This window comes from Somniosus microcephalus, chromosome 4 (genome assembly GCF_052327205.1).
Source record: "Somniosus microcephalus isolate GS21.2 chromosome 4, FLI_Smic_1.0, whole genome shotgun sequence".
In the NCBI taxonomy this organism is placed as follows: domain Eukaryota; kingdom Metazoa; phylum Chordata; class Chondrichthyes; order Squaliformes; family Somniosidae; genus Somniosus; species Somniosus microcephalus.
Window position 1 is genome coordinate 117,246,042 of NC_140990.1, and position 22,738 is coordinate 117,268,779.

A 22,738-nucleotide genomic window follows, 5' to 3' on the forward strand; every position below is an offset into this window, starting at 1 on the left:
TGAGTCCCCGAGGCCGGGCATGGAAATAAGCTTGCGTGCCCGCTCCGACTAAAGATCAAATACCTGTAGCAAACGGGCTTAAAGCGCTTCGTACTTGCCCTCCTCCGGTTGGCTTCCAAGGATGCTGATGACCCGCGAGGCCGTGGCACTATCGAGAGCGGCAACCACATAATAACGGGTCACGTCTGCTGTGACGTCTCGGAGAGCGCACTGCTTCTGCCTGGAAAAACCATGCTGTTGGATGCTGTTCCCAGAACTGCGGCAGTTTAAGGGCGACGGCGTTCGTGTTCATCCTCAAATAAAGTTATCCACCGAGATCGGGGTCACCAATGTAGGAACAGAGGTTCCTATCTGAATAAAGGTATTCGACTCGATGAATCAAATCAACAGGTTTTAATGAACAACGAAGTTAACAGGGAAACTACAAGAGAAACGGTACACAGGTCTAGTCAGCTTGCTGGGTACTCGACGACTACTGGAAGATTCTGGAAGCTGACGTCATGACGTTCTTCACAGCACTGGTGGTCACGTGATTGGCGTCATGACATCTTCACGTGGAGTGCAGGAAAACACAATACAGTAGTTATCAGGCAGTTTAAAGGTGCAGTCCACTGCTGCACTACACTAGATGAAGGGATTATTACTAATTGTTCTGAGACCCTTGGTGGCTCTGCCACAATCACATCTTTCTTGTAAACTCCAACGATTATAGGCCCAAACTGCTCAAATTTCTCAAGACAACCCCTTCAACTCAGGAATTAACCTAAAAAACCTTCTCTGAACTGCCTCCAATGCAAATATATCCCTCCTTAAATAAAAAGAGACCCAAATGCCATTAAAGTCAAAACAATTTGCCTTTATATGTTAAACTGAGGCCAGGCCCGCTCTCAGATGGACGTAAATGATCCCATGTACCATTTTGAAGAACGAGGGAGTAATCCGCGGTGTCCTGGTCAATATTTATCTCAGTCAAGATCACTTACGGATTATCTTGTAAATTATCACATTGCGGTGCGCAAATTGACTGCCGCATTTTCTACAATACAACAGCTCAAAAGCGCTTTTAGACTGTCCCGAGGTAGCGGAAGGCGCTATATAAAATGAAAGTCAAATAAGGCGCCGAGATTGCGAATGGTCTGGTTCCGCCTCATTCAAAGCCGTCAGGGGGAGTGATGGAGTGAGTTGGCAACCGCAGATTGGGGATTCAGTCTGGCCAGTATTACAGGAAAAATGTTTGAGCATATGCTTGATGTCAGACAAGCAGCGTGACAGCTCAGTCAGGAAGGTTCGAGGGGTACTACTGCGTATCGTCAGGGTAAATGCGATACCGGCACATCTGGCGGTGCTGGGCCGGCAGGGGTCCACCTGCATAAAGGCCCACGCACACCAGGGGGCGCAGGAGGTTCGCAAGCGTCTCTGGGATCACCTGGGCCAGGCCAACCAATGACAAAGGGGGATTCCCATTGTGCTCATGGGATTCCATTTACGTAGGAAACCCTCCACAAGCAGAATAGAAATCCTCAAAAATAATTAAACACTGAAGTAAAAGTAAATCAGGTTCAAAATTTATTACCATGTAAACAAAAAAAACTTTAACCAGGAAAAAAAATTGACCTAATTTTAAATGTAAGCCAATGTAAATAGTTATAAAATTTGTATTTAACAATTATTTAAAGCCTTATGCAGTTGCAAGAAGGCGCAAGAGTTTGGTGGGTATGGGCTGGGCAGTTGTTGGGCGAATCAGAAAGTTACAGCACGGAAGGAGGCCATTTCAGCCCATCGTGTCCGTGCCGGCCAACAAAGCTATCCAGCCTAATCCCACTTCCCAGCTCTTGGTCCGTAGCCCTGCAGGTTCCAGCATCCCAAGTGCACATCCAAGTACTTATTAAATGTGGCTAGGGTTCCTGCCTCTACCGCCCTTTCAGGCAGTGAGTTCCAGACCCCCACGACCCTCTGGGCGAAGACATTTCCCCTCAAATCCCCTCTACACCTTCCTCCAATTACTTTAAATCTGTCTCCCCTGGTTTTTGACCCTTCTTCTATCCACTTTTAGGCCCCTCAATTTTATACACCTCAATAAATGCCCAACCCTGTGCCAGCAGAAGTGAATTTCTAGCAGATGGGCACCATTGCATGTGGAAAGCTGGAACTTGTGGGGCGCTTATGACTCCATACGTACGCTGCCAGCCCTGTGAAATCCTGCAACATGTCGATAAGAAGGAGCGGGGGGCGGGGAGAGGTCAAGCACTCGAGGTAATGCTTTGTTATTAAAGGTTAAAGGCAGGTGGCAGCAGCGGTTCAGACTGATTGAATATGGAACACTGACCGTGCTGGGACTGGGGACCCGAGTCCTGAGTTAGCCCATTAAACCCGGTGAATCGGCTGGGCCTCCATTGCCAGCGGGGCGAGTCCGTGAACAGGAGGAGCGGCCTAATGAGGCAAGGTCCGCAGGAAAGAGGGACAGAGGGAGGAAAAAAAAAAAAAATCACATTATTCCAAAACTGGACATTCCGAAATCTGTTAATGCACCACAGGATATTCGCAATACAACACGATCTAACCTGGACTTTAACCAGCTCCGGCCCAGTCTCATTTGCTATTCCTGCGACACCGAATTTCACTTCACCCGGAATAAGCTCGGCTGTTCAAGATCCAAACACCGGAGACCAGAACCTTACGTGGAAGGTCTTTATTAAGTACAGACAAGCATTAAACATTAAAACCACATCCATACATGTACCGAGTTTGACAATCCCTGGCCACTTACTGCCCGGCTCCCCTGGGACCACAGTCCCGCAGTAACGGCCATCAGCATCTTCGAAACCAGATACAGGGAAAGGAGATTTGGATTGGGGAAGATTCCCCTCTGGGGGGTCAGGAAGAGCAAATCTTGGAGATTAGAGACTCGTGCATCACTATTCAAACAAAGTTAAACATTTCTGATCCAATAAGGTCAGCGACTGATCGAATCGGCCGGGTGAGCGCCAGCGGAGGGCGGATCGGTCTGAAGAATGAATAAAATTTCACTGACCCGCTGAGACCCCGCGTGACCTTGGAGCAGTGAAATAAACCCCGGTCTTAAAATGTTACCTCTCGGGCGCTGGCCCGTTTTCAAAATTTCAGCTTAGAAAACAGTTCCGCTGCCTGGTTGGGTTTTGACGAGACACTAAACCGGACCGGAATCATTCACTGACCGAATGATGAGGATTATACCGGCGGCAGTAGTAAAACATAAACATGGAAGAGTTTTCACAAAGGAGGCCCTTGGATAAGACCGGACTGAGCAACGACAAATGGACACACTGATCAGGAAATTCCGGCTCGACTGCTCACTGATCCCGGTTTTCACAGTCTCCCTTTAGCCTCAACCCGCCTTGTTCATCTGTAAAGTGCAGAGGGAAAGAGAAACGCGGAATTCAGTCTCAAGACAGTGACTTCTGACTAGCTGGACTCACCCCGGCCCCGCTCTAATAGTTTGTGTCCCGGACAGCCCGCGATAGACCGAGTCACTCAGCAGGACCCGAGATCTTCCCGTTCATGTCGCAACCCGCTGGGAGAAGGGATATAAATCCAGGGTTTGATGGTTACCCACGCCCACCCAGTTATTTCAGTCCAGTTTAAACAAGCTTCCCTTTACCCAGTTCTTTGTACGTTAATAGCACAATTAGAGCAGATTGACGATGAGAAAGAGTGCGGGCCCGTTCATCCCCGACCTCCCTCCAATAACCCGTCAGGGAACGAGACTCCAATCCCCAGGGTCCTGTTGGGAAACAAACGGACGATTCCTGGGTCTCAATGTCCAGAGCCGGGAGCCATTAGTTGGCAGAGTCTCACAGCTCAGACGCTGTCAGTTTACCTCTGGGGTCAGATTCATATCCAGCCCGGCGTTGGCGAGGCCTCTCCCGGCTCTAAAAATATTAGAGAATTGGGCCTCAAGCCATTTCTCAACAGGCACAGCCCCGCCGGAGGCCCTGGTCAGAGCGGCAGATTCCGATACTAGCTCGGGCACCGCGTTGTTCGGGTCGGGCAGTAAGAGCTGGGCGTGTCCAGAGATGCTCGAACAGGACAATGTTTGGGGGGGGGGGGGGGGGGGCGGGAAGAATCAACGTTTAAATCGGTTCTCATTTCAAGGTTTCTGAATTGAAGACTATGGGCAGAGAGCGCGGAGAAGGCAGTGTGGCGGCGGCGCCGGCGAAGAGAGAGGGCCTCCGAGAATGGTCGGGAGAAGAGCCGACTATAGTACCTGGTGTCTCCTGGCGCCTGGCCCGCTTATCGCCTCTCGCTTGTGTGCGATGTTCAAACACGTCAATGTACTCTGCCATCGAGATATACTGCCCGAGAGCCGCATCGTTGCACTCCCTTTTCCTGGGGCAAGACAAGTTGAACGGTCTTGGCACGGTGCATCCTCTGGTTGTGTGTGTCTGGAATGACAGTAGCGTTAGTGCAGAATCTCAATCTACTCTGCCAATCCCAGGATTGATATCAATGCATACAATGTCTTGCACCTTCTCCAAGCCCAATACATCCTTCCCGAGGCGCGTTGCCCAGAACTGAACCAAGTTCTCCAGAGGTGGTCCAAACAGAGCTCTGTACAACCAAGTACTTCCACTGATGGCCTTCACTCGAGGAAGCCCAACATCCCATAGCCTTGTAAAGTTATTTTGTACCTGTCCACTAGTTTAATGATCTGCTCATGTGCCTCAATCTCTACTCCTTCAGTTCCTAGCTGACCATTTATAAAAATACTCGGATCCAAGTTCCTCAGGGTCTAAAGTGGATGACCTCACTTCCCTACATTAAACTCCAGCTGGCCACAGTTTTGCTCGATCAGCGGCCTTTTGAAAATTGCTGCTCCCACCTACACTACTAACTGCACCATTAAATTGCTCTCGTCATCAAACTTGGATATACGGATCTCTATTCCTTCATCCAACTCATTGAAAAAGCTGACGCCCTAGTACGGATTCCCTAGGGGAACCGCCAGTCACAACCTGCCAATTGGAGTACATGTCCAGTAGCCCTACTGTCTCCTGCCTGCTAACCAATGTCAAATGGCTGCCTCCTTTTCCATGTGCTTTCATTTATGCCAACAGTCTATTTCGTGAAACCGTAAACCAACGCCTTCTGAAGTCCATATAAATAACATCCGTAGAATTACATAGAATCCCCAACACAGGAACAGGCCGCTCGGTCCTACTGCTGTAAGCTCCACAAGAGCTTCCTTCCAACCCTAGTTCATCAACTCCATGGGTACAACCTTGTATTCCTTTCTCCCTCGTTAATGTAGCTGCTCCTTAAATGCATCTATACTATTTGCCTCAACTACCCTCGTGGTATCCAGTTCCACATTCTATCAAGTAGTTCTTGAAATCTTAGGGACGATCTTATGATCTAGTTTTGGGTTCTCTGCAAGCAGACACATCTGTCTAGTTGTTTCCCCCAAAGCCCCGAATAACTGGAGACTTCCATCAGGTCACCTCAGTCCCAGCCAGTTAGTCTTTCCTGATGGTGCAAGAAATTGCACCGATGAGCCTTCTCTAGTGCCTCATTTTTCAATAGAGATCACGTGTACAGTACAGGAAGTCCTATACAAATTAACCAGAACTTCTGTTCTTCAATTCTTTGCTTCTAGTAAAACCCAGTGTTTGGTTTGTATGCGCTCTTAAACCGACCTTGCTGTTGCTACTTTTGATTTGAGAATCTGTTCGAGAACTTCTCTACTGCATTTCAATTCTTGTTTACCAAGGATTGTGGACTCATTTCCTTACCACGATGCACCAACTCCTTTAAATTAATTTCCATTTAAATACATTTACAACGTGACCAAGAAAAATAGGCAAATCAATTACCCTTCACAACGCTATGCTGGCTCCGTTGTCCAAGTGCTCAGTCAATCTACCACTAATGTCGTAGAGATTTGTCAATCTTCAGCCCCCATTACCATTCTTAGATTTAAAGCCAATTAATTCTACAGTTTCCTCTTATTATTTCGCAAGTCTGCCATTTCCTTATACTCAATTACAGCATGGGCTTCATCTGCTCACAGTATGGCACCAATCAATTATTTACATTTATATTAGGAAAAAGCGGGTGGTCGAGAGTGACATGCGCCCCCTTGAAAATCGATAAGTGAAAATACGGAAATGGTGGCCATGTTGAATAATGCCAGACATCAACGAAATGTGGACTCAATGAAAGCAAACAGTAATGGCACTAAGTGTCCCAATGGCTCCCATCCCAGGGATTTAAAGGGAGCAGATAAGAACATGCCAGATGCGCCAACTATGATGTTCCAAATGGTTCTCGAGTCAACAACTATTCCTTTAGTGGGAAAGCTGCATGATACTCGCTATTCAAGGAGTGTGAAACCAGGAATTAGAGCAGTTAGCCTAACACCTGTTGTGAAATTACTAGAGTCCAAGGATGCAGAGACTAAACATTTGAAAAGTGGCAGCTGATCAGAAAGCCTATATGGATCTGTGAAAGGCAGGTCATGCCTGACGGAGGTGGAGTCGGACGAGGGTCTATGGAATTCCAAAAGGCATTTGATAAATTCCTCAAGACTGTTAGCTCATGGAATTAAAGGCAAATCATTAACCTGGTTAGGAAATTGGATGAGTGGCAGGAGACAGTAGGGATAATTGGCAGGATGTAACTAGTGGTGTCCCACAGGAATGTGTTGGGCCTCAACTATTCATTAACTAAATGGGATAGAAAGGCGCATGGGCAAAACTGTGGCAAATGGATTTCAAAGCAAGTGTGAGTTCATCCACTTTTGAATGCAGGATAGATCAGAGTACTTTCGAAATGGTGAAAAGCTAGTAACAGTAGAGGTCTAAAAAAAGGCCTCCCGCCATGTACATAGATCGTTAAAATTTCACGGACAGCTACAGAAAATCAAAAATAGCTAATGAATGCTGGTCTTATATCTCGAGGATTAACCAAGGGGGAAGAGGTAGAAGTTATGCTACTGTTAGACAAAGCCCTGGTTCGACTACACCTGGAGAACTGAGCACAGTTCTGGGCACCACACCTTAAGGATATCAAATCAACTTTTATTGTCATTGTTAGTGCACAAGTGCAGTACAACGAAATATAGGCTTGCGGTTCCCGAGAGTGTACATTTAGATTAAGACATTTAAAAATTCAACATACATTTGGCTTGTAATACATTAACATAAGCATAACCATAATAAAGTGCATTGGCAGATGTGCAGGCTTTAGAGTTTATTTGTGGAGTTCAGTAGGATGACAGCCCTGGGAAAGAAGCTGTTCCTAAATCTGGTACGTACGGGTACGTATATTGGCTTGGCGGGAGTGCAGGTTTACCAGAATACCTGACTGCCAAGGGTTAACTTACGAGGAGAAATTATACAAACAGCAGTGGTATTAGCTGGCATTTAAAGTTAAGTGGATTTGGTCGAAGTTAAAGCGAACTGAAGGTAAAGAGAGAAACTATTACTCCTGGTTGGAGTCTAGGACTAGGGGACATAGCCTATTGGAACCACACCTTTCAGGGGTGAAGTTAGTAAACGCTTCGACATAAAATAGTGTTAGAAGTTTGGAACTTCTGTAAACGGCAATTAATGCTGGGATCAATTGTTAATTTTAAATCTAAGCTGGATAGGTCGTTAGCCAAAGCTACTAAGGGATATGGGGCAAAAGCGAGTATATGCAGTTAGGTCACAGATCAGCCATGATCTCATAGCAGAACAGGTTCGAGGGGCTAAATAGCCTGCTCCTGTATGTAGGCATCAGGGCTTTTAATGAGAAACGGCTCAAGGTATCTTGGGATTCCTCTCAGCGTTAAATGGATGGGGAAATGTTACCGTGGTTCTCGGTGTTCACTCACCGAGGGCGGGTACTTGCGGAGATCCTTGATGAAGTGCGACAGTTTGTACTCTGGGTCTGATCCGGACTCCCGGTGACCTTCGGCTGGCCTGTTTGTGTGGAGCTGTATATTGATCGGCCTGGTGAGCGGGATGGAATTCCTCATGTTCTGACCTGAGGAGATCACAAGATTGAAGGCGGCATCGGATAGCTCAGTCCGCTTAAAGACCCAACACGCATTTGCTATTTCCACACTACCGATAGGTACGTAACAGACACTGCTCCATCCAAATTCCCTCCGGTTTTTCCCCCCCACACAACCACCTCTTTACCCGGTCCCAGGTTTAGCTACAAATTTGCCATTTTTACATTGAATTGATGAATCCAATGTCTTCCTGTAGATTAACTCAAGATGGGAAAGGCATCAGGCCTTCCCCAGTCTGCCCACAAGACCCGATGCTCACCTTTGACCCTCAGCCTGACTAGCAAGTGCCCACTGTATCCTTCACCCAAGCTCGCATTCTCGAGATTCTGCTAAAAACAAACTGAACACTAATGAGATATCATGGATGATTAAAGCCACAAGCGAAAAATGAGGGTAAGGAAAGAGGCATACATTACGTGGACAGCAAGGGGAGAGCATAAGGGAGAATACGACGAGATTAGGAGAGAAGTCAACATTTAGGAAGGCAAAGAGGGACTATGAAATTAAATCAAGGAACACGTAGTAAAATATTTTAGACAAGCTAAAAAAGGGAGGTCAGAATGGGAATAGGGCCACTAAGATGGACAGGATAATACCACAGGCAGCGATAGAGAGATGGCAGAAAATAAATAATTACTTGGCTTCTATATTTACCAGGGAGATAGAACAGGTGGACATGACGCTGGAAGGCAAAATTAGAGATGTGCATTGAGATATTAAATAAACTAATCAAACTAAGAAAAAACCTGGTTCAGATGGGTTACATCTGCACATTTTAAAATAATCTAGGGAAGAGATAGGCTCATACTACATATATTTAGTAATTCGTTAAAAATGGTGGTGCCAGAGGACTGGTGGTTAGCTAATATACCTATATTTGAGATAGAACATGTCCAGGGAACTATAGACCAGTCAGCTTAAATGGTGGTAGGAAATATAAATGCAATACCTACTAAAGGAGAGAACAGAAAATCTAGAAACGCCAAAAAAGGAAAAGTCATTGATTTCAAAAGGGAAAGCTTGTTTGTTCAACCTCAATTTTTTTTGAAGAGGCAGCAGGGAGAGCAGACAAGGGTGATGTAGTAGGTGTAAATTATCTAGATTTGCAAAAGGCCTTCAAATAAGGTACTACATAAGAGACTGATGAACAAAGTCAGAGAATGCAGAACAAGGTCAGAGAATGCAGAGTCAGGGGACAAGTAGCAAAATGGATAACTAGCTGGCTTGAGGAAAGGATGGACAGGCTGGGTCTCCTTTCTCTTGATAAAGAGACAGCTGAGTAGTGACCCAAGAGGTCTTTAAAATTATGAAAGGTTTGCTAGTGTAGATAGTGTTTCCACTTGTGGGGATAGAGCATAACTAACTAGAGGCCATCAATATCAGATAGATAGTCACCAAGAAATCAAATAGCGAATTCGAGAGAAACTTCTACAGTGCTGAGAATGTGGAACTCACTACCACGGAGTGGTTGAAGCAAATAGTATGGATGTACTCAAGGGAGAAGGGAATAGAGGGCTACAGATAGAGTTAGATGACGAAAGACAGGGGGAGGCTCGAGTGGAGCAAAAATGCCAGCATGGACTGGTTGGGCCGAATAGCCTGTTTGCACCACAGCCTATAGTGTAATCTCTGAACCTTTTAGTCAACCTATAGTTTGTCATGTGGAATCTTCGATGCATATTGGAAATCTGGGTGTCTCATGGATCTCCCCGTTTTCCACTTGGGATATCACTTCTCCAGTCACCCCCAAAATTAAAAAGTTGCAGGATTTTCACTTTCTGAACCCTTATTAACGGAAAGTCCACAGCAGGAGCTGAAGAGGTTGCTGTAGTGCAAGTGGAGGCGAACAGCAAGAAACATTCTATAAAACTGGATACATCAGCAGAGCAAGGGGAACCATTTCAGAATTAACAGGAGGGCGTTTGAAGTGACGCAGCTCAGAAGGGCACAAGGTCAATATTCAAGTTCTCCCAGAACTTGAGAAACGGGCCACCTATTGCGGTGCTGATTAAGGCCCAGGACAGTCTCACGCCTTGGGGCAGAGTTGCTGGACTCTGGCAGAGCATCAACGACAGCAATTCACTGGCCATCATCCATCTCAGAAGAGGGAAACACGAGCGACACCACTCGACAGGTCAGCAGCTCTACATTGGAATATGGCAATGATCAGGCTCAGTGATGTGCCCGCTCCTGCATAGAACCATCTCACAAACATAACCACTTGGGCAAGATCCTGGAGGCCATTGATAGTGGGAGCCCCAACCCAATGTTTTCTCGTGGACGATCATTTATCCTAATAGATTTACCGTGATCCGGTGGTCCAAGTGTACTGCATGCCACCAGCCAGAAGATGGACCTGGATTAATCATATTCTGTATTCCTGACAAAGACCCTAAACGAATGTGGCGCTGGACGCGACCCAACAGGGATGCAGCTGAACTGAACTTGAAAGGATGAGCTGGAGTTAAAAGCCCAAGACAAAAATGGAGCGGTGTCGTTTGGCTACTGCCTTATGTATCGGCACAGGAAGAATGATCGAGGGCCCCAGAAGGAATTGAGGCCACTCTGAAGTCACTCAGTGCCAGTGAAAGCATTCAGCGCTATCCATCCCCGCGATGCTCAGTAGGGATGTGGTGCCACGCCATCCTGCTGGGAAGAAACTTCCGAGTGGAAGAGACAATACAGATACAGACGACTGGTGACTCCAAACTTAGATTAAAGAAGCCGATCTTCAAACGGACCCAATTATTAGCCTCTGCCGCTGTGTTAAATACTGACCATCAGCCTCTGATCAATAACTGATGGAATTGGCTAATGGTCCGGGTTTCTTTCCCTTGCAGAACAGACTTTCAGATGAAACTGCTGACAGTGGCAATCATGAAAAGTGAGCTTTTAGAATGGACAATGTTGGGAATCAAATTGAACTCAACTCTGTAGATGATCGCAGGTAGAGCTCCAGTTGTAGAAACAGAATCTGAATTACTTAGAAGGCAATATAACCTACGCACCAATACACACCAACTTTCTCCCCATAGTTCAGTGGGTTACAAATAGCCTGTGGACTATCTAAAGCCATCCTCACGAAATAGCATTAATGAACCTTGCATTTCATCTCTCCAACACTGGCAAAAGACACCTCCTACAAAAGGTACACCTGGAATCTCTTCTAAATCAGCCACGCGCAGTCAACCAGTTTACTTGTGCCAGCAATCGCGAGATGAATCATTGCTTCGTTGAGCCGCCTGTGCTCTGCCGTCTCCCTTTGTAATCGAGTGATTGTCGACATTTCCCGCTCCTCCGAGCTCATTGGCCTCCAGTATACATGGCTCCTGGACCGCCTAGGGGGTTAAGGGAAGCACAGATGTGGTTAGTTCACCCAGAAAAGCGGATTTGGCAGTTAGTTCACGCAGTCTGGCCAACACTACAAATTAGACAGTCTATTCTTCATGAACTTGATTCGCACCAACAATTCAAGCTCTCAAAATAAACTTGCTTTCTTTCTCTTTGAAGACCTGTTTTATATAGCTCACGACCCAAAATGCTTTAGAACTTGAAGTGTAGTCACTGTCGTAATGTAGGAAACGTGCCAGACAATCTGAACACAAGCTCCCACAAATAGACTAGATAATGTTTAATCTGATACTTTGTTTAACTTGTCCCATTACCACCTCCTTTTGCCTTGACTATCTGAACCTCTCCTGCCTTGTATCCCATCACAGACCTTCCCCTTTGATCTTTCATCCCCTCCCCACTTTCCCAGCCCCTGCAGTTGCTTAAAAATCTGTTCCATTTCCTGCTTTTTTCCAGTACTGACAGAAGGTCATCGACATGAAACGTTAAATCTGTTTCTCAGATGCTACCTGACCTCCAACATGGTTTTTATTTCAGATTTCCAGCATCTGCAGTATTTTTAGATATCTGTTTCACTGACGTTGATTGATGGAATATTGGCCAGCACACCACGGATAACTCCTGCTGTTTTAGTGCCATGGGAGATTTTACGTCCATCTGAGAACAGACAGGGCCTGGGTTTAATGTCTCATCTGAAAGGTGAGCACCAGCAACAGTGCAGCACTCCCTCAGTACTGCACTGGAGTGTCAGCCTAGATTATTGTACAGGTTTTTGCAGTGAGACTTGAAAGCACAACCTTCTCACTCAGGCGAGGGTGCTCCCAACTGAGCAGCAGCTGTCTCCTCCCTGCCTCACTCCCACAAAAGTGGCTAATTCCTAAGAAAACCAGGTTCAATTTGCACCCCAACCCCAGTAATTTACAAGGTGAGCAGGAATTGGAACAGGTGCCAGGACGTGAACTATAGGGGGCTTCACTTCAAGTCACGAGTCAGCTGGTGATCATCCTCTAGCCAGGTCTCGGGCTGTTGAAGTTCAGGGTTATTCGGATGGAAAATGTCCTCCAGCATCGAGTGAAGGCTCAAACCTTCGGGGTGAGCGAGACCAGCTCGGAGTCCTGTAGACTTCCTTAGCACAGGTCACCCATTAGCGGGGCTGCGATAGCTAATCTGGCTCTGAACTTCAAAAATCACCAGGTCTGCAATGGTCACTTCTATTCCCAGTCCTACTTCCCCTCGGCCCCAGAGTCACTGGAGGGTCGCTAGTTCCTGGTTAGATAATTGAACTGCGCGGGTTGGAGCCTCACGCACGGACAACAGACAGGGAGCCAACGCCTCAGAATCAGATTTACAAGACCAGAGGTGACACGACACTGGAGACATTCCCCATCCCCACCTCTTATTCTAAATGGATAGTGGGGACACCTGATGGTCCAACACTCCGCTGAAGCGGTAGAAATCAGGTCCAGACTAAGGAATTAAGCTTCGATCGGTTTTAATTATTAAGTGGTGCGTTTAACCCAGGGAATCACTGCAAGAAGCAGCGTGAATTTAGAATTCACAGGTCTCAAAAGGCAATATCCGGACACTGACATTTGGACGGCATGACTTCACTTAACTAATCCTGATGAATCCGAAACTCGAGGTTTGATTTGACAGGAAAGCAGTTAGCACGGGTGACAACAGCAGATGGAGGCTCAATGTGGTGAATCGGGATTGATGGAAATCACAATCGGAAGTTTACGGTACAGAAGGATACCATTCGTCCCATCATGTAATGTCGAAATAGCCATCTAGTCTAATCCCACTTTCCATCTTTTGGTTCGTATCGTTACAGGTTACTACACTTTGTGCATATCCAAGTACTATGTAATGCGATGAGGGTCTCTGCCTCTACCACCCTCTCAGGCAGCGAGTTCCAGACCCCCACCCCACCACCCTCGGTGAACATTTCTAAACACCTCTAAAGACGACTTTCAATCTGTTCTAGTTATTGACCTCCAACTAAAATAGGTCCGTCCTATCCACTATCTAGACCCCAGTTTATTCACCTCAATTAAAACCACCCCAGCCCATCCAATCATTCCTCATTGCTAAAGTTCTCCAGTCCTGTCAACATCCTGGTAAATCCCCTTGTACTTTTAGTGCAATCACATTTCCTTTAATGGCGACCCCAAAGCTGTATGCAGGGCTCTAGCCCAACTATTAGCAAGGGATACAAGGCAATCTTTCCCTGGCCCCCATCAGACCCGCGACCGTGAGAAAGAACAGTTGCAACAGGAGCTATGCATTTATCCCACTGATTCGGATTCTCGGTTAAAAGGCACCGCCCTAAAAAGTCAAGTCATTGGGGAAGCTGGACACTGAAGGAACAAGCCCAGTTCGGACCGACGTGTTTGCAACTTAATTGAGAACTGTGGGAGTTCGAGGCAGAGTCAGCTTGGGTCTCCGGGGATCACCACGTGACCTCGAGCACCTCCCGATTGTTGGGCTGCAGCAAGCCTGCCGGAAGAGAAGGCGATTCATTTAACATCCAATTATCTTTATCAGAGGGAGACCATCTTCAGGCTGAAATAAGGAAGCGTTATATGGAACCAAGTGAAACCTGTTGGTTATTAATACCACATTCAGTTAGTCCTGACTGTGGGAGTTAACTACCTGGTGAATCGGCCACTGTTCTGGAAAGGAACTCGAGCTTAAATTTACCGGACAAATTACTGGTGAAGTCTAGATATGAGCAACTGGCGGTGGGAGAAATTACGACCAAGACCAGCCAGTTCTCAAAAGGAGACCAAATTGGGCAGGTGGAAGAAGCCAGCCGATTTCTGGCCACAGTTTAAAGAGGCTCAATGAACCGCAGCCCTGGCTCCCGGGATGTAACCAGGCTGAATTAACAAGGCGAGTCTTCAAACAGCATTCGAGCTGACTGTTCCACTTGCACTTGCAGCCAGTGAACTGTGAAGTGAGGAGCCGCCAGAGCAAGGCCGACAGTCACGATATCCAGAGAGTAGTGAGAGTCTGCGCCTGCGCCTGTTCTTTCGGCGTGCAATCCATGCACTTTTATCCCCTGCAAGCATTTATCCAGTTCCCTTAAGGCTACTGTTCAGTCGGCATCCACCATCCCAGCAGGCAGTGCATTCCAAAGACTAACCACTCGTAAAGTTTCTCATGTCGCCTTTGGTTCTTTTGCCAATCACCTTAAATCTGTGCCCTCGTGAGCTACCCTTCAGCCATTGTAAGAAGTTTTCTAAACCCTTTGATTTTAAACACTATTAAACAGCCGATTAGCCTCCTCGGCTCCAAGGAGAACCGCTCCAGCTTCGCTATCCACGTAACTGCAATTACTCATCCCTGGAACCATTCTGGTAAATCTCGTCCGTACATAACATAAGAAATAGGAGCAGGAGTAGGCCAATCAGCCCCACGAGCCTGCTCCGCCATTCAATAAGATCATGGCTGATCTGATCCTAACCACCAATCCACTATCACAGAACCATCTACTGAATCGAACAGAATGAGACACGAAATAGGAGCAGGATCAGGCTACATGGCCCCTGGGCCTGCTCCACTACCCACAGGGCCATGACCGATCCGAACCTAGACTCATGTCCAAATTCCTGCCTGCTCCCCATAACCCTTAATTCTCTTTACTTCTGGGAAACTGTCTGTTTTTAATTTATGTAATGATGTAGCTTCTACAGCTTTTTGGGGCAGCATATTCCATGGACCTACCACCCTCTGAGTGAAGTAGTCCTCCTCATCTCTGTTTTGAAAGGGCAGCCCCTTATTCTAAGACTATGCCCCCTAGTTCTAGTTTCACCCATCATCGGGAACATCTTCCTTGCATCCACCCGATCCAACCCCTTCACAATCTTATATGTTTCAATAAGATCGCCTCATTCTTCTGAACTCCAATGAGTAGAGTCCCAATCTACTCAACCTCTCCTCATATGTCCATCCCCGGGATTAACCGAGTGAACCTTCTTTGTACTGACTCGAGAGCAAGAATGTCCTTTAAGTATGGACACCAAAACTGTACGCAGTATTCCAGGTGCAGTCTCACCAATACCTTGTACAACTCAAGCAATACCTCCCTATTTTTATATTCTATCCCCCTAGCAATGAAAGCCAACATTCCATTGGCCACCTTAATCACTTGCTGCACCTGCATACTAATCTTTCCTGCACTAGGACCCCCAGATCCCTTTGTACTTCAGTACTTTCCAGTTTCTTGCCATTAAGATAATAACTTGCTATACGATTTTTCCTGCCAAAGTGCATAACCTCACTCTTTCCAGTATTGTATTCCATCTGCCAAATCTCTGCCCACTTAGCTTGTCGATGTCCCCTTGCAGGTTTTTTGTGTCCTCCTCACTCACTACTTTCCCTCCCATCTTAGTATCATCTGCAAACTTTGTTGTTACACTCGGTCCCCTCCTCCAAATCGTCCCCTCCTCCAAATCGTTAATAGATTGTAAAGAGTTGGGGACCCAGCACTGACCCCTGTGGAACACCACTAGTTACTGATTGCCTGTCTGAGAATGAACCATTTATCCCAACTCTCTGCCTTCTGTTAGATAGCCAATCCTCTATCCATGCCAGAATATTACCCCCAATCCCGTGATTTTTTATCTTAAGCAATAATCTTGTGTGGCACCTTGTCAAATGCCTTTTGGAAGTCTAAATACACTATGTCCACTGGTTGCCCTTTATCCACCCTATACGTTACTTCCTCAAAGTCCAGCAAATTTGTCAAACATGACTGCCCCTTCATAAAACCATGCTGACTTTGTCCTATTAAATTATCCAAATGTCCTGTTACTGTCTCCTTAATAATGGACTGCAAAATTTTACCTACCACAGATGCTAGGCTAACCGGTCTATAGTTTCCAGCCTTCTGTCTACTGCCCTTTTTAAATAAGGGTGTTACATTTACAGTTTTCCAGTCGCCGGGACCTTTGCCGAGTCCAAGGAGTTTTGGAAAATTACCAATGCATCCACAATCCCTACCGCCACTTCCCTCAAGACCCTAGGATGTAAGCCATCAGGTCCAGGTGATTTATCCGCCTTGAGTCCCATTATTTTACCGAGTACCACTTCCTTAGTGATTTTGATCGTGTTTAGCTCCTCCCCCCCTTTAGCCCCCCTGTTTGTCCAGTGTTGGGATATTTAGTGTATTCAACTGTAAAGACTGATACAAAATATTCATTCAGTGTTTTTGCCATCTCCATATTTCCCACCATTAATTTCTTGGTCTCATCCTCTAAGGGATGAACATTTACTTTAGCCACCCTTTTTCTTTTTATATAACTATAAAAACTCTTCCTATCTGTTTTTATATTTTTTGCTAATTTACTTTCATAATCTATCTTCCCTTTCTTAATCAATCTTTGTTATTTTTTGCTGTCTTTTAAAGTTTTCCCAATCCTCCCACTAGATTTGGCTACATTATATGCCCTTGTTTTTTGTCAAATACTATCCTTAATTTCTTTACTTAGCCACGGATGGCTGTCTTTTCTTTTACACCCTTTTCTTCTCAGTGGAATATATATTTTTTGGAAGTTGTAGAATAACTCCTTAAATGTACACTACTGATCATGTATCGTCTTACCCTTTAATCTATTTTCCCAATCCACTCTACTCAATTCCGCTCTCATACCTTCGTAATCTCCTTTATTCAAGCTTAGCACGCTTGTTTGAGATCCAACCTTCTCACCCTCTAATTGAATATGGAATTCAACCATGTTATGGTCACTCATTCCAAGGGGATCCTTTACTAGGACATTTTTAATTAATCCTGTCTCGTTACACAGGACCAGATCTAAGGTTGCTTGCCCCCTGGTCGGTTCAGTTACATACTGCTCAAGAAACCCATCCCTAATACACTCAATGAACTCATCCTCAAGGCAGCCCTGCCCAATTTGATTTGTCCAATTAATATGATAGTTAAAATCCCCCATAATTATAGATGTTCCCTTATTACAACCCTCAACTATTTCCTGATTGATACTCCATCCAACAGAGTTGCCATTGTTCGGAGGCCTATAGACTACACCCACTAGTGTTTTTCCCCCCTTATTATTCCTTACCTCCACCCAAACTGTTTCATTATCCTGATCTTTTGACCCAATATCATTTCTCTATTACAGTGATTATTTCCTTTATTAACAGCCACTCCACCTCCTTCCTTCCTGCCTGTCCTTCCTTCCTCTCAAATACTTGCATATCCTTCCTAAAATATGACCAGAACTGGATGCAATACACCTGTTGTGGCCTAACTAGCGCTTTATAAAGGTTGAGCATAACTTCTTCACTTCTGTACTGAATACCTCTATTAAGCCCAAGATCTCATATGTCCTGCCACCTTCAGGGACCTATGCACATTAACTCCCAGGTCACTGTCCCTGCACTCTTGCGCCCTTAAGTGTATATTGCCGCTCCCTGTTCCTTCTGCCAAAATGCATCACCTCACTTAAATTCCATCTGCCACTTGCCTGCCTATTCTGCTAGCCTTTCTATCTCTTGTTGCAGTCGATTGGTTTCATCCTCATGGTTTGTCATGTCTGACATCAAGTCTTGCAACTCCAATTTACCCGGGCCAGATCCTAATCAATTCACTGAAAATAGCCCTCCATAACTAGACTAAATCTTACCATACTATGATAAATATTCGAGATGCTCTCCAAATGTTACATTCACCAATTGATCGAGTTAGTTCCAGGACGACATCCAGCAATGCCTCTTCCTCTTTGGCTAATAAACCTACTGATCAATAAATTTCTCTTGAGCACACCCGAATTCCCTCCTTGAAAAATCACAGTCCCATTCCATAGAGGGAGTTAATGTTTCCCATTATCACTACTATCGTTCATGCATCTCTAGTTTTTGAAAAAATCTGCCCATGTATCTCCTTCACTATTTAATGGCCTATAAAATACCCCAAGTAGCCCAATATCTCCACACTTTCTCAACTACAAATCAAAGATTCTGCCTTTGATCCTCAAGGACATTTAGAATATTTCCCTCAATCAAAACCGCTACCCCCTCGTGCTTGGTCCCCTCCCCTGAAGACTTTGGAACCACCATATGAAGCATCCAATCCTCACATTGAGCCAGTTCTCGTTAGTACCACATCATATTCGCGGTTTTTTGCGCCTGCAGCTCACCAACCTGTGCACACATGCACTCCAAATCGAACTTGGACTTTATTTTCTATGATCCCACCCAATTCTGTATTTCTAACTGGAACTCAGTAGTGTACATCTTATTTCTACTCTAAATACTACATATTGGTGCCCAACCATACTGCCAAATTAGTTTAACCCTTCCCAACATTGAGTAACTTGCCCAGAAGTATTGGTCCCAGCTTTGTTCTGGTGCAAGCCGGCCTTCTTGAACAGGCCCCTCCCGCTACAGAACTGCTCCCAATGTCCCAGGGATCTGAAGCCCTCCCTCCTGCACCATGTCTCTAGCCATTCATTCACCTCCCATTTCTGCTCACTAGGACGTGGCACTGGGAATAATCCAGAGATTACTACCTTGGAGGGTCTGCTTTTTAAATTAATGCTGTGTTACATTTCTGGCAGCAACAATCCCCCTAAAATCTATGTTGAAACTAGTTCGAACCCCAATTCAACGAAGCTAATCACCAATCCTTCGGTAGTCACCGGTCGGTGGAGAGGGAGCACAGACAAGCCGAATCGTATCAGGCAGGGTCTTCAGAGATGCTGGATAATTCCTGGAAACCCGAACTCATTCCTCACATTTGAGCCTGGTCTTCACGGCCAACGGGGAGACTGAATGGTGACACGGCCAATCTAAAGGACTCCGCCACTGGAGGTTGAGGGAGACTCGGCATTACTTACCCCAGAGGCTGGGCCGGACCCTCAGCAGCGGACAGTCGGCCGTCGGTGGACCGTCTCCTGGCCGCCAGCGAATTTACCGTGTTCGGGGGACGGGTGGGGATTCCAGCGCTCGACGCTTCGCCCTCTGCAGAGACAGGAGGAGAGAGGCAGGAGTTTAGGAGGTGGGGGCGGTCAGAGCTCTTAAACTGTGATACTGAGGCCAAGCCGGTATTCTAAGCCAGTCTACAGCCATTTTCACAAACTCCAGGATCCGAGTCTGGAATTGAGCCCTCGATCCCACAAGAGACACTCCCCGGAGTAGGAATTCGCAGCCCTTCCGTGTTCAGAGGGTGAGCGGTTAATAAAGGAACGGGGTAAATCTTCGGCCCCCAAGCCTTGAAAATCACTCGCTCGGGTTCGCTTGATTTTAGGAGCATATACACAAGCACCAAACAGATCCATTCCTAACTCGTTATTCGATTTAAACGGCGGGCGCTCACGGGGCATCGCAGGTTGTCGTCACAAAAGCAGAAGTTGCGCTTTAAGAGGATTCTACGAAAGACACATCTTGCATCACAAGCCTTGAAAAGGGATCCCAGCCCAGCGTTAGAGAGGCAATAACCCGAGTCAGAACAGTTCTTCATTCTCTCCCAAGCCACTTCAGCAAAGGATGACGACATGTCATTCTAACCCAGCCGGTTATAATCCTCCGGGAACTTCCAGCCGAGAGACTGCGGCAGGCAGTGGGTTAGGTCCCAGTGAGAATTTGAACACTATCCGGGACTCGGTCTGTTCACGGCAGTAATTTGAACCCAGCCTGGCGGGTTGTGAGCCCAGACTCCCGAGAGCCTGGATTGGAAAGATCACTCGAGTGGCCCACGTGGCTAGCCGGGTCGGACGGGTAGGTCACCGAGACAGAGGCGGGGCAAAGTTTGACAAGTAAACTTCACATCGAAAGTGTCTAAACCGGCAGTACCAGATTCGGTGCAAAAAGTGAAACATTATTCGGAGAGATGACAGTACACAGGGCGGTAGAATTTGGGAACTCATCCGCAAACAATTGATAGCTCAAATGTTAAATTTAACTCAGATGTGTTAACCAAAGGTATTAGGGGCAAAGGAGGGAATGAGTTAGGTCACAGATCAGCCATGATCTCATTGAACGGCAGAATATTGCTCGAGGGGCTAAATTGCCGCCTCCTCTTCCTGTTGTCCTATAGCATCGGTTCTGGTCAAAGTTCAGATTTTCTTCTGAAATAAAGACTTGCATCAGTATAGCGCCTCTTCGACCGCCAAACGTCTCAAAGCGCTTTACAGCCAAAGCAGTACTTTTGAAGTGGAGTCACTGTCGTAGTGTGGGAAACGCAGCAGCCAATTTGCACACAGCAAGCTCCCACAATGATAGTGCCCAAATAACCTGCTTTAGTGATACTGATTGAGGATAAATATTGGCCAGGACATCAGGGAGAACTCCCTGCGCTTCAACCACTGTTAGAATCTTTTAAATCTCCGAGAGCAGACAGGGCCTCGGTTCAACATCTCACCCTCCAGCCAATGCAGCACTCAGTCCTGCGCTGGAGTCTCAGCCTAGTTTTTTTTTATGCTCAAGTGTCTGGAACGGGAATTAACCCATAACCTTCCGGTGTGGGTGGTACCAACAGAACCACAGCTCGACACAAGTTGATCAGTAAAGTGGGCATTAAACTCCGCCCATCATGACCGAGTTGCAGATGGACCGGGTTTAATTTGTTTTCTAATTCCTTTGACCAATTTGATTACAAATTAAATGTTACAATACCTTGATATATTTCTCACAAGTTTGCAAAGTATTTTCCAAATTTAACAAACCGTTAAGGCCCAGCAAGTGAACTAGTGCCCCGTCACAGCTCTTGAGAGCAAGGGCCCCTCCAACACCCAACTGGCAAGGTAAAAATTCTACTCACATCTAGTTCCTCTCTAAAAACCCAGAGTAAGATTAGAGACAGTGGAAAGATGTGGGGCAAGCCATTAGATCTGGACTGAGATTAATCTCCACGCTCACATCACAACTTAAGTGACTACACTTAATGTCTTATTGGGCACAAGGTGCTTTTGGACATCGAGGTCATGAAAGACGCTACATGAATGAAAGTTTAAGATTCTTAACACCATTAGAAAAAAGAGATCATTCCAATAGTCAGGAGACATTAAACATCCAGGACACCGATTGAACCTTCTCCAGACTCGGCCGCTAAACCAGGGATCTCCCAAACATCTGGATTTCAGAGACCGAGTGAGAAGAAAGAAAAAGCAACTTACCGGAATCGCAGAGTTCTTCCCGTTCAATCAGAGGGCTCATCACAGCCTTTGGAACGCCACATCTCCAAGGTATACAAGGTAAATTGATTTTGGCACCACTCTCCATATCTGCTAGTTTTACACTGAATGACATTTAATCTGATCTGCATCAGAAGGAGACAATCAGCTCAGTTAGGAATGGCCATTAACATATCATAAAGACACGGTAATGTGGCAGCAAATAGAGGAAAGAGTGAAGGAGGTTCAGAAATGATGGCGGAGCAGGCTCGAGGGGCCAAGTGGCCTATTTAGGTTCTTCTGATTGCAGCGCTGTACTCCCGGCCAAGTAGCTTACAAAAGAGGCTTAGCCTAAATCAGAAGGATTCAAGCAGCCGAGACCAGGAGTCCGCCCCAAGACCTGGAAAACCAAACACGCCGGTTAACCAGCGGCTTATAAATAATTAAATAAGAGATTACAGCAACTGTCTCAAACATCAGCAGCACAGAAACTGTTCCAACTCGAAACTTTTTGGTTCCCAACTAAACACAGAAGGAAAACAAAGAGCAGGGAGAGAAACAATTGCCCGCTCACTAAAACTTGCTCTGCTGTAACTCCAGAAACTACTTCCAGAGAATATCAGGTCAAACCTCGCTGAGTGTGTCTCTCACCTCTGTGTTTACCTCTCTTCAGCCCACAGCTCTGCTTTATACGGGACTCTAACCGTGCGTTGACCAATCAAACCTCAGCTTTAATCAAATTCTTGTGACCAGTGACGTCAGCATTTTTCTCGTCCAATGGGTGTCCGTGCTGATTGAGAGACAGCATCTTGTCAGGTCGCATGGGATTGAGTGGAAAAGGCGCTGCGAATCGAAACCGATCCTCAGTCATTGGGTCTTTTTGATGGACCAATAAGGGTGAGACTGGGTTGCCCCCCCCCCCACAGTTATCAAACAACAATCATCGCAACAAGTGCCCGTTGGGAAGCTAGCCACAGATTTAATGACTTTTCGGTCCTTCGGGACGGGAAGTATGCGGTGTGCTTCCTGCAAGAAACCCACACCGTTCCGGGAGACGAGGCCACGTGGCTCCTGGAGTGGCAAGGAGGGGTCAGCATGAGTCACCTCTCCAGTGTTTCCAGCGGGGTGGCTATCTTGCTGGCCCCGCATTTTCAGCCGGAGATCTTGGGGGTCAAGGAGCTCGTGCCGGTCCGCATGCTCCAGGTCACTGTTCACC

The 22,738-nt window shown here is 46.3% G+C and overlaps 1 protein-coding gene across 1 annotated transcript; it reads right to left on the reverse strand.

Annotated features, from left to right (window-relative positions):
* Positions 1–2,674: 2,674 nt before the first annotated feature.
* LOC147119695 (targeting protein for Xklp2-like) lies at positions 2,675–22,163 on the reverse strand. The gene is made up of 6 exons (XM_085983769.1): positions 21,526–22,163; positions 19,249–19,372; positions 11,234–11,373; positions 7,853–8,004; positions 4,244–4,421; positions 2,675–3,382 (listed from the first exon to the last, which is right to left on the reverse strand). The coding sequence occupies exons 1-6, from the start codon at positions 21,656–21,658 to the stop codon at positions 3,330–3,332; spliced, it is 780 nt and encodes a 259-aa protein (XP_085839895.1). The 5' UTR covers positions 21,659–22,163; the 3' UTR covers positions 2,675–3,329.
* Between the last annotated feature and the right edge of the window lie 575 nt (positions 22,164–22,738).

Coding starts and splice junctions, on each gene's coding strand:
- LOC147119695 (XM_085983769.1), bottom strand. CDS start 21,658: ATGTCATTCAGTGTAAAACTAGCAGATATGGAGAGTGGTGCCAAAATC. Junction 19,373..21,525: donor GGAAGAACTCTGCGATTCCG/GTAAGTTGCTTT, acceptor CTGTCTCTGCAG/AGGGCGAAGCGTCGAGCGCT. Junction 4,422..7,852: donor TCCGCAAGTACCCGCCCTCG/GTGAGTGAACAC, acceptor CTGTCATTCCAG/ACACACACAACCAGAGGATG.